This window comes from Nycticebus coucang, chromosome 10, assembly GCF_027406575.1.
Source record: "Nycticebus coucang isolate mNycCou1 chromosome 10, mNycCou1.pri, whole genome shotgun sequence".
Lineage (NCBI taxonomy): Eukaryota > Metazoa > Chordata > Mammalia > Primates > Lorisidae > Nycticebus > Nycticebus coucang.
Genome location: NC_069789.1, coordinates 52,860,813 through 52,872,438, shown reverse-complemented (window position 1 = coordinate 52,872,438; position 11,626 = coordinate 52,860,813). Strand labels below are relative to the sequence as shown.

The following is an 11,626-nucleotide window of genomic DNA, read 5'->3' as shown; positions in this document are numbered from 1 at the left end:
ATGTTTTCTAAAAACAAACAAAAAAAACCTTATTTCATTTACTGAATTTTTTTTTAACACGGGGAAACTTTATTATTAGAATTAGAATTCATTGATGGAAGAATCAATTTCAGACTAATGCAAAATCATTCAAATATTTGCCTCGATTCATTTTTTTTCTTTTTGTACATATACATGTGTTTATTAGGTTTCCATTTTTTTGCCTTCACAAAATTAAAAAGGCTTAAAATTTAATAACGATAACAATGTTTTTTTTTTCCATCTTTTTGGCTGAACTTTATTATTCTTCTGTCCTATGAAAGGCAGCATTAACCAGTCCAAGCCAAACCTCCTTCTCCTTCACCAGCCCCCTCCCACTAGTTATCAACCATTAAAAGACATCTTCCTAAATTTTTGTGGAATTGATTTCTTCTCTATTAGAGTTCCCTTTGGGAAGTCCATTTCTTCATAAGTCTGGCATGTGAGATTTTAATTGCTCTGCTGCATTTTTCTCTTCTTCAGTCAGTGGTGACAGCTCCAGGTCTGTTTGCTTTTGTAGTTGTTGTATCATGTTCATAGTCTTATTCACAGTCGCACAAATGCAGCTCTTAGTCTCTTTCTGCTCAACAGCAGCTAGTTTGAAGCGTGCATACAAAGTTTGATATCGAGACTTTATCGCTGACATTTCCTTTAACAGTGTAACTGGACTTTTCTCGCCTGCTGAATCAGGATGATTAGTCTTGATTTCATATTCCAGCCTGTACTGAATGTAATCCAGATCAGAGTCAGCTTTCTGGAACATCAGTTCCAGCTTATTGCCCTCCGCCTCCATGTTGAATAGTTCAACAATAACAATGTTTAAGATAAGGACTAGAAACAAAAACCTCATAAAGAACGAACGAACATAAATACATTCAGAAAAGGAATCGGACAATTGCTACATTGAGATATTTATTGAATTTTTATTGCACATGTTTCAAATGTTTTTGTGTGGTTATATCTATCAATCTTTTTATTGATAGTTTCTGCCTCAGGTTTTATGCTTAGTGCACGGAATCATGATATCACAGGCCTCACCCACCCTAATATTATATAAATAACCTCTGGGAGAATTATTAATTCATCTTGATTGTTTTGCCTAAAATGTGTATTAGTGCCATTTGCTACAAGCAATCTCTTAAGGCATTTATTTGAAACACAAAGATACAGCTCCCTGCAGGGTTGACATCAGGTTCTAAATAACAAGCGTATCTGGTGGCTGTGTCCCAAGTCTTGGCAGTTGTGTCTCTAATTGGGGTTATGAGTGAGGTCCTAATTCACTGTGATTTTTAAATGGAGTGATGAGCCTTCAGAGAGAGAGAGAGAGAGAGGACCTACCATCTCTTTCTATTCAGCTGAGATAAATATGACCCAGCTTGTGCTTTTCGTGGTGGATCAGTTTAATTTTCCATGTCATTTATTTCTGTAGCTCTTTGGATCACTGAGGTGTGGGCAGAGATTCTACAAGATGGGGTCCAGGCCCATGGAATTCTTGGCTCTGGCTGTGCTGCTCTAGGCTAAGGCCAAGGCGAGTCAGGGGTGAAGGGCCTAAGAAATTAAAACTTCAAGAAGTGACTGCACAAGACTAGTGTCCACCTCTCAGGGGGAGACATTTCTTTGTTTTTATCTCACCTGGAGGGGTAGCTGTGGACTTGCTCAGCAAGTGTTTCCTGCAGAGTCTTGGCTGGTATAAGGGAGCCAGCAGGCTGGCATGGAGGGGACCCTGCTTACCAGACAGGTTTTGCTACACTCTGAAAACCTACACATTTAGAGATGAAAGTACTTCTATTCTCCTGAAAGTTAAACCAACTCCCAGAGTTTTCTGCTGAATAAAGGAATTACATATGGAAGAGCCTCCTTCCTACCCAGGTCTGCAAATGTGTGAGTGGAAAATCCGCAGGGGACAAAGCCCCATTACTAAGGACAACCCTTATTAAAGTAGCAGAGTTAACCACGCCTGCTTTTTAGTCCATTCACTCAGCGAGCTGTCGTTGAGGGTCGGCTTCCATACTTTGGTTTGTTTCCTCGACCCGGGATACCTTCCTTTGCACCCACTCTGTGAAATCATAATTATCAAGGCTCAACTCAACATCTGCCTCTAATTTAAAGCCTTTCTCAACATCTCTCCAACCGTCTTGTCTCTCCTTTCTCTTCTTCCCCTCCACCCCATCAACCCTCAGTATAGTGACCTTGGAACCAAGAGAACTTGGATTCTGATCATCCACCTAATTCCTTGGGAACCTTTGAGATATTGACTTAACAGCTCTGAGTCTCAGCTTCTCCATCTAGAAGATGAAAAGACACTAATCCACATAAGGATGTGGTTTTGTGGATTAACTACAATTACACATGAGGCAAATAAAAGGAGGTCTCTGGCTTCCACACACTTGTACTATTAACTGGTTAAAACCACAACACAAGACAATATCACTCTCATAAAAGGTATAGAAAATGCTTTAGCAGTACAGAAGAAGAAGAGGTCTTGGCAATAATCAGAAAGAATTAATGGAAGAGAGAACATTAAGCCTCTTGCAAAAGAGGTAAAAGCCCACCAAGTAAAGCTCATGGGAGGGACGGATCTGATAGAGTCAACTCTGCAAGCCAAAAATAAAGAAGAGAAAGTCAGTCTGTGCCAAGAGAAAGGAAAATAGTCTCCAGCGGAACCGTTAACTAAACAGAATTTTGTTTTTAAATGTCAAAGCTTCAGAAACTAAAGGTCTTAAAGCATAAATTGGTATCATTAGAATTATCTGGGTGATAATTCCAGCTTGGTGATGTTATTATGTTTAGCACGTATTCACTGACCATTTAGGAAGAAATCCAAACCTTTGTATTGCAAAGCACAGTCTTAATTTTGGAGCCAATGTAATTGACCCAAATTGCAACTTGACTGGATGTGAAAAAGGGGGATGGAGATGTACAAGAGGACATGGAGTATGGTGGGGCTGTGAAAGAAAACAGAAACGCTTGGAGAATGACTTTTTGATCTGCTGGGGTGGAGAACCCAGGGGGAAGAACTATCTATCCAGTGGGAAGAGAATGGAGGTTAGGAAAATGGTTGGTGCCCAAGATAAAACTTTAGGGTTTATCCACATAAATGAGTCAGGGGGCATTGTGCACATGACGTGCCCAAAGTTTAGAAATAAAAGAGGACCGATGACAGAATCTTAATTGATGTTTACAATTTAGGAAGTTAAAACAGGAGGCAAGGCCAACATAATAGCACATCTGCATGCAGTATTTTTTCTTTATTCATGATATTTTCTAAGACATCCTTCATTTATTTAGCGTTCATCATTCCTCCAGTTTAACACAATGCTTTCTTGAAACAATTATTAACAGTTTGAATTTATTGAGTATGTACTAGATACCAGGCATTATACCAAGCACTTTATGTGAATTACCTCTTCTTCATAACCATTTTGTGCAGGTACATTAATTATACCCGTTTTATGCATGAGGAAGGTTCGGAGGTTTAGTGATCATCCAAGGTTTAACAGGTAATATAAAAAAAAAGAAAATCCAGGTTGTCTGGCTCCAAGACTCAAACTCTGTCTCCCTTATTGCACTAACTGTAGCTAGTCCCCAGTATTTTGCAGGGTAAAATGAGGAAATTTTATTTTTTGAAGCCCTCTTGCTGATCCTGGGAGCGCCCTATTTGAGAACACTTGGTAGTTGTTAATGCAAATCTGGCCTCTGCATTGACAACGTGTCTGTCTTTGGACTAAGCTCTTAACCTCTTAGGTCTTAGTTACCTCTTCTGCAGAAAGGGGGACACACCTTACAGGATGAGTATAAAGTTTAAATGAGGAAGGTATAGATAAAATGCCTCGGCGCTATCTCTACGACTAGTATTACTGTAGTTGTTGATAGGCATGCCCCCATCTCCAGTGGAAGCTCCCTCCTCTCCCTGTAACTATTCTAAAGTTCCTTCTGTGAGCCCAAGTTCTCAGGCAGTATTCTTTATCTAATGCACTGCCTAGTCCCAGAGAAGCAACGCTTTGCAGGGAACTTACTGGTCATGGAAGAACAAAGGGATTTGGATACTTGGGGAGAGAAAACTTGACCCATTCAGACCTGGATAAGTAAGCCATGAGAATGATGGGTGAGCGTGGTCTGAGCCTCATTCCTTTCCTCTTTCTGATCTGCCCACCTAGAAATGCCAAAGCCCTGATTTCCATTCCCTGTGGGGGTGAGTAAGGAGGGTCATGCTTACATCTCAGCTCCAAGAGACTATGCCAGCTGAACACACGTTTCCCCACATCAGCCAGCTCCTCTACTTCCCCATTCAGAGCTGATGAGTCTAGTTTGTTCATCTGGGGCCCAGTCCCACGAACAAAGCTAAATTCCCCTACACATGCTGTCTCCCAAGACCTTCCCCTTGGATGTTAGGAAGTCTGCTCCTGCCAAACCCCACTCCCATCTTCCACTTTCCAAGAGGGGAAAACATATGGACTGTTGTTTTTTTTTGCCAAAACTGATCAGAGAACAGAAGTCAGTTTTCATAAAAAATTGTAGAGTAGCTGCTTCTCTTTTTTTGCTGACAATAAAAATGAAGCTTAAGCTCAGGGATCTATCTTTCATGATGGAGATATTTTTCATTCATTTCTAACTCCTAACTCTGTCATTTCTCACCTGCTCAAACATCCTCATCCCCGGGGGGGAAAGTCTATAAATAACTGAAAGTATAATTTTCTTAACAATTACATTTTATACACAATCATTTCTAGACATTTCCACTGAAATCCATTGATAATTTCAGAAATTTTCTTACAAAGGTGGAAAGGAATCTACAGTATTTTTTTCTATTTTAATTACTCACTGAATAAAATCTGAAAGTGTTTAATTACTAGATTTATGCCTCAAGATAAGTTCAATGGTAATTACAGGATGTCTTTTTTTATTCTAATTCCAAATAATTAAATCCCAAACACATTGGATCATTATGATTATAATTAGAAGAAAGGTGTCTTATATTTGAAACCAAAGTTTGTCTCTTTGTATAACCTTTTTTTTTTTTTTTTGGTACCTCTTCAAAGGGTAATGCTTTGGAAAGAAATCTGTTTCAATCTCTCTAATGCTGCTTTAAAACAAAATTTAAAAAATTGCAGGAAGGCTTTTCGGTTGCAATATTGGCAGGGAGAAGTGAGTATGGAGCTCTCTGCTTGCTTGAGGTTCCAAGGCGTGCTGACTTCTGTGTCATTTGTCATCTTTGGACACAGAGAGAACTCAGAAAGCAGGCAAAAAGGTGGAAAATAGGCAGTTGGAATATCATATTAAGGCAATTGAGGGAGAGAATCTGTGAAATAATCCATCTCCTTTTACTTACAGTTTTGGGGTAAATCTTTCTGGGCTCCCCCATATTAAAAAAATGAATGGATGGAGAAGAGCCGAGGTTGAGCAGAGACCTTACAGGAAGCCATGTACAGATGGGAAAGATCTAAAGCAATCCATAAAATAAGGCATCTAAATAAACCTCAGAAGGTATTTAATGCCTGGGGCCTGGCAACAAGAATTAATTGAGAGAAAATACACCTATCTTTTGGTTGTTTGCTATGACTATTGAAAACACTTACTAGGATGGCTCACAAAATGTATGAATACAGCTTACCAGCCTGCAGACATCTCCACACCAGGCTTTGGGATTTGGGAAGTGGTAAGGTGGTGCTTTGTGGTTCAAGGAGGAGTTGCAGGGTGGGGGTTCAGGAAGGAGAGGAGACACGCATTTTTTTGCAAGAACAAATAAACCAAACCCACATGTCTTCCCCCTGCCTACAAGACAGAGAGGAGAGCACTTGCTTATTGGAAAGCATTTGAAGGCCAGGGAGGTGGGAGTCTGGAAGGTGGGAAGCAAAAAAGCTCTAAAGAGAAGGCCAGAGAGCAATCATAATACTTAGAAAAATGTCACATGAAAGCCTCAGCTGCCGGCGGCTGGAGGGAAAGGAGTTCCAGACAATAGCTGAGGGAACAAGTTGAATCTTGTGTTCATTCCTGTGGTTAAAACAAGTCTGTACGACCACAAGGAAAATTCCATTCTCCTCAGTCCTTAACTCCCTGCTTACCTGAGCTGAAGACACGTTTTGTTGAAAGGCCTGTTAAAGTTAGACCTAGCAATGCACAAAGGCTCGGTGTCCCCCGTTCACATTTCTGTTGTGTTTGCTCCTCACATCTTAAGAATTACCTCCTTTCCTCTGAAGGGCCCAGTTACCACTTTGACAGAAAGCTTAAATAATAAAGCAGAGTTCAGGCAAAGGACAAACTCCCTTGACACCCTTCCCATGCTCCAACAACAAGCTATGTTCATTTTCCAAACCTTAAAACTGCAGCTATCAAAAAAAAGACCATTCACTAATTCGATAATGTTCATTGGATGCCTCCTACGCTTCAGGCTCCAGACTAGGCATTTACAGGGGATCACCAAGATCAAGCTATTATAAAGAATGTCCAAGTCATCAGTCCCAAGAAATATGAGATTCCACATGCTGCTGACTATATGACAGACAGGTAAATGTTGTCCATTGTGGCCACTCAACATGATCTTTTCCTTTCCTTCTTAGAGATTTTCTATGTCCCGCTGACAAGTGGGCTGCCTACTGCAGTTAGTCCAGCCAAGTATCACTCTTCCTTGCCAAAAAACCACTACACACCCTCCTTTCTATCCCTCCTACAGAAGCCTTAGATTGAGTTGCTCTGATAATTCTACTGAAGGAAAGAGATTATTGATAATTGTCCTGGGTCCAGGGAAAGATGGAAAACAAATTTTCTTCTTTAAACAACTCCTTTGATTTCTAATCCAGGAAAGTCTGATTAATACACTCAGCAGAGGGAGAATTTATTCAGGCATGGATGATGGTGGGATCAAGCAGGTCTCCCCCATGAGAAAAAAATAACATCAAAATGTAGTAAATACCATAGAAAAAAAGAGCATGTTTGGATGATTATGGAATTTAGTAGAGATGGTAAGCTATTTACAGTCAAATTGGGAAAGATTTGTGACTTGACATGTCTTCTGTGTTCACCTAGAAAAGCTTTCTGTGCACTCCAATATGTGTTTAGCAATATATAAAGAAAGCTGTAGGAATTAGTCCATGCCCCTGGAAGAGCTTATGCAGTGCTATGCTGATAAATTTTAACAAAGGAAAATTTTTCAAAGGAAAATAAAAAAGATCTGTTGTTAGTCTTTGCCAATGTCTCTGGTGTAAATAGTCTCATGATGGTTGATTTTTATTTATTTATTTATTTTTTTTTTTTTTTTTATTGAGACAGTCTCATTTTGTCACCCTCCATAGAGTGGCTGTGGCATCACAGTTACAGCAACCTCCAACTCTTGGGCCTAAGCAATTCCTCTGCCTCAGCCTCCCAAGAAGCTGGGACTACAGGCACCCACCACAATGCCTGGTTGTTTTTTGGTTGCAATTGTCATTGTTGTTTAGCGGACCCAGGCCAGGCTCGAACCTGCCAATGTATGTGGCTGGTGCCCTACTCACTGAGCTACTGGAGCCAAGCCGATCATTGATTTTTAGATACCAACAAGACATCACTGAAAGAAAAGTTGAGAAGAAATGTGCACAGTCAGCTCTTTCTAGGTGATATGAGCTGGCTTCAGAACACGGGTGGCTTATAGTCTAATATACTAATACAGATAAACACATAATACACACGTAGAACCCCCGATCAATTACCTAATTGTCATCAGATGAAAAGATACAAAGCAGAGAAGCCTTCCTTCCTTTCTTCCTTCTTTCCATCTTTTTGTAGAGACTATCATCACTCTGTCATTCAGGCTAGAGGGGAGTAGTATCATAGCTCACTGTAGCCTCAAACTCATGACCTCACGTGATCCTCTTGCCTTATCCTCCCGAATAACTGGGACTACAGGTGTGTGCCATCATGTCTAGCTAATTTTGAAATTTGTAGGGATGGAGTTTTGCTATGTTGCCCAAGTTAGTGTCAAACTCCTGATCTCAAGTGATCCTCCCAACTCAGTCTGCTGCATAGCTGTATCAGAGGGACCTGCCCCCACACCTATTGGGAGCGTATGTTGTGGCAACAGGGAAAACAACTGCATAGCTAAGTGGAGACCTGTAATTAGCTGTATTGCCCCCTCTAGTTCCTCAGAAGCACAGAGAACAATTGGAGAGTACAAAAGCTTTGGATATCATTAGTACCAATCCCCCACCTCACCCCTAGTGAAGGGGAAACTGAGGCATGCAGGTGAAGTGGTTTAGTCTCAGCTTCAAACACACCATTTTCATGGATGGTTTCTGTCTCCCTGCCATTGGGCAGGGGTGTTGAGGAGAAACCCTGAAAATAAACAAGATGATTAAAAAAGAAAATCAAAATTCACCAGGACTCTCCAAGTACCCATAGAGGACAAGTGACTGTCTATACAGGTGATAGAGAGTAGAGGAAGGTACCACCAGCGTGAAGACACAGATCTGTTCAAATTTGTTATTCAGTAACTTGCTCCAGACACAAGTTCTCCAGCAGAATAGAGACAAACCCCCAAGTCTGCCAGGCTCTAGCTGGCTAAGCCTTTGAATCATTGGTGAGAAATAAGCTCTGTCTAGGAAGCGGGGAAAGTGCATTCCCATGTAAAGAACCCCAGCAGTCATTTTCCAGGTGGGAGAACTATGGTTGCATCTCCTGGGCAAATGTAATGGGGTGGCAAAGTCTGTGGTGTTGAGGGAGCTAGAGCTCCTTCCTGCCCGTAATTCATGATCCCTGAGACAATTATGAGCAATGAAAAGACGTAAGTCAAAGGAACATGGAGTAAAGCTAGATTTAGGAAAATAACACATTACATTTAAATACCCATATATATATTTAATCTGTGTTTAATAATGCAAGGAATGCATTCATCAAGGCTTAGGCAGATTACACATTTGCATTAGTTACCGAGCAGCCTGGCCCTCTGAAGTTCCCCAGGCTCGGCGCCACAGGAATGAAAACTTGTGGAGGAATAGAGCATGTCATTGCAGACCTGGGGCACTGCAGAAATGCAAATGGAGAAACTGCAGAGGTCATCACAAAGTCAGGCTTGCTGCAGAGGATGGGATGAGGGGTGTGCGGAGACATCCAAAGCTGCAGCCTCTGAACTGACTTGTTCGCTTTTTACTCTCTGCCAGGCAGAGCTGGGGCGGGAGGTAATGCCAATGGAGGGGACAGAGGGACAGGGACCAGAGTCCCTATGCCAGCTGTCGTTTTACGTTGTCCTCTCTGCTCTCTGTAGGCTTTAATTTTAGATCATCAGATGGAAAATGGCTGTCCAAGCCCCTAGGGAACTTCAGGACCTGGGCGCAATGCCTAGGCTTCAAAGTCCTAGCTGCCATCTGGGTGAGCCAGGTGAGTGTACTCAAGGATGAAGGCTTTAGTGTAATCATCCTCCAAAAGCTGGAAAGGGAGCCAGTGGGGACGTAGTCAGAATATGCCAAAGGACAGCGAGGACCTGGAAAGACAGAGTAAAAGGCTGGACTGCTCAAGAGGCAGAAATAAGCCTCCTCTTCAGTTTAAGCATCACCCCACACAACAATCAAAACCGCAGGCACTTTGTCTTGTCCCAACAACCTTACTCTATGTGGACAACTCATTCCCCAGAGTCCCACTCCAGTCTAGACTAATGCAGTCTCAGGAGCAGCCTCTCAGAGACTACCTGACCTAACCTTCTGATTCTATAGAGAAGAAGGTTGAGGCCCAGAGAAGCAAAGCAGATCCTCCAAGATTACCCAGTCAGTGAGTGAGGAGATGCCAGGATGAAAACCCAGGTCTCATTGCAGGGACCTGTCCCCAAGCAGCTCTGCCTCTCCTCTGAAACACTGCATCAGCTTTGGTGGTCTGTTATAAGAGGAAGGCAACCTGCCAGACACCACACTAAGAGCCTGAATATATATTATCTCCAAAAGATGCCATCTTACTCCATAAAAGTCTACGGTAAAAAGGAAAGTTTGGCTCTAATTCTGGCTCAGCCACTTTTCAGCTGTATGATATCTGACTGGTCTCCACACTTCTCCAGGTGTCCTGCAGCTCCTGACACCTGCAGAGGCTCCCGATGTCATCCCAGAATGGGTGCTAGTCTAGTCTAACTCACAAAGAGATAAGGAAAAGGAAAACTAGACAGAGACCATGAAGGAATGTGCCTCTCACCAATGCCTAAGAGAAGCAGAATTGTGATGAAGTTTGGCGTGACCTAGTACATATTCTTGGTAGCTCACGAAACACCTCTATTTCCTCATCTATACTCTGGAACTACTCACCCTAACTCCATTCCCAACGGAAGTCATTCCGTGAGTCAAAATGCTGTTTCGAGAGAAGCATTACGAGGAGTGTCTCCCTAGTTTGTTTCAGGCTTCTTTTTAAGAACTGACTCCCTAAAAATTCAAACCATCTGAAAACTCCTAATCTTACCCAGGGATCCGCCCTGAGAGGGAAAGCCAAGTTACCTTGCAGCGTCTCTTTAGGTTAAACACAACTTGGAGGAGCATGCTCATTCTAGCAGTTGGAGCTTGGAAAAAACATAAGCTGTGACTCACCAGTCATTTTTAGCCAAGTCTTTTGAATTTGCTCAGGGCAGGAAAATAGCCAGGGGGGTGGGAAGGGAAGGGGAGGGGAAGACCTATATGGGTGATGGCTAGGAACTATCTGACGAGGTTCCAAAAAAGCAAGTACAGGGGAGACTCTCCGAGCATATGCTCCCGTCCTTACTGTTTCCCTGCCAGCGTCTCCTAAATCATTGTGAAATGGCTGTTTTCTGCCTTTCTCTACAATGTATTATGGGGCATTAATAAATAATGGAAGGTTGTAGGACCAAAAGGCAGGAAAACCCAAAGGGAAGGTGATGGAGAGGCATAATTTAACAAGTAAATGAGAGAAGCTATTAAATCATAGTTAAATTATGCTGGCACGGGCAAAAAAAAAATGGTATTTCCCACTGCAAAATGCTTTCAATTAAATATTAAAATTTCTCTCCTGGCTGACAGAAGCATCTCCAGATCATATGGAGAGGAGTCCAGTCTGTGGCTCCTGTCACTCACTGAGCTTGGACAGGGACCCTGGAGATGCAGAGCTTCGAGGTGCTTCTTAGGAGCACTTATCTCTCTGTGGATGAGTCTACATTCACCATTTGATGTCTCATCTATGATAAAGTTGTTGCTCGTGATGCCGGTAGCCAGTTCACCAATCTATGTCTATTTCTCTAAGGATTCCCCGTGGCACACGTATGCGTTTCCACCTTAGAGGAGAGGAAATTGAGATTTCCGAAGTTGTACCTTAAAAATAACCCTTTGGCTGTATAAACAGCTTTGCACTTTCCCAAGAAGCATCACAGCCATTAACGCTTTAGCATTTACGATAACCTATCAAGTGGGGGGGAGGACTCATATTCACGTCCATCATGGTGTGCCTCAAACCTAAACATCTGCCCATTTAGTAAATACTGAATTAGATGAATAGATGGATGGGTGGGTGGATGAAGAGGTGGGTGAATGAATGAATCTGTATCTCACAGCTGAGAACTTCAGTGAGATGAAGTGACTTGCTGGCACTGAACTACGTATTGTCAGAGCTGCAACCGGTATCCAGGCTTTCAGAGTCTCAACCCTGTGCTCTTTCA

At 42.1% G+C, this 11,626-nt stretch overlaps 1 protein-coding gene across 1 annotated transcript; it reads right to left on the bottom strand.

Annotated features, from left to right (window-relative positions):
• Window positions 1-237: 237 nt before the first annotated feature.
• LOC128596784 (spindle and kinetochore-associated protein 2-like) lies at window positions 238-4,296 on the bottom strand. The gene has a single exon (XM_053606497.1). It carries the CDS (start codon window positions 866-868, stop codon window positions 446-448), a length of 423 nt encoding a protein of 140 aa, XP_053462472.1. The 5' UTR covers window positions 869-4,296; the 3' UTR covers window positions 238-445.
• Between the last annotated feature and the right edge of the window lie 7,330 nt (window positions 4,297-11,626).

Bases quoted from the DNA above. Each gene is read 5' to 3' on its own strand.
- LOC128596784 (XM_053606497.1), bottom strand. From the start codon at position 868: ATGAGGTTTTTGTTTCTAGTCCTTATCTTAAACATTGTTATTGTTGAA.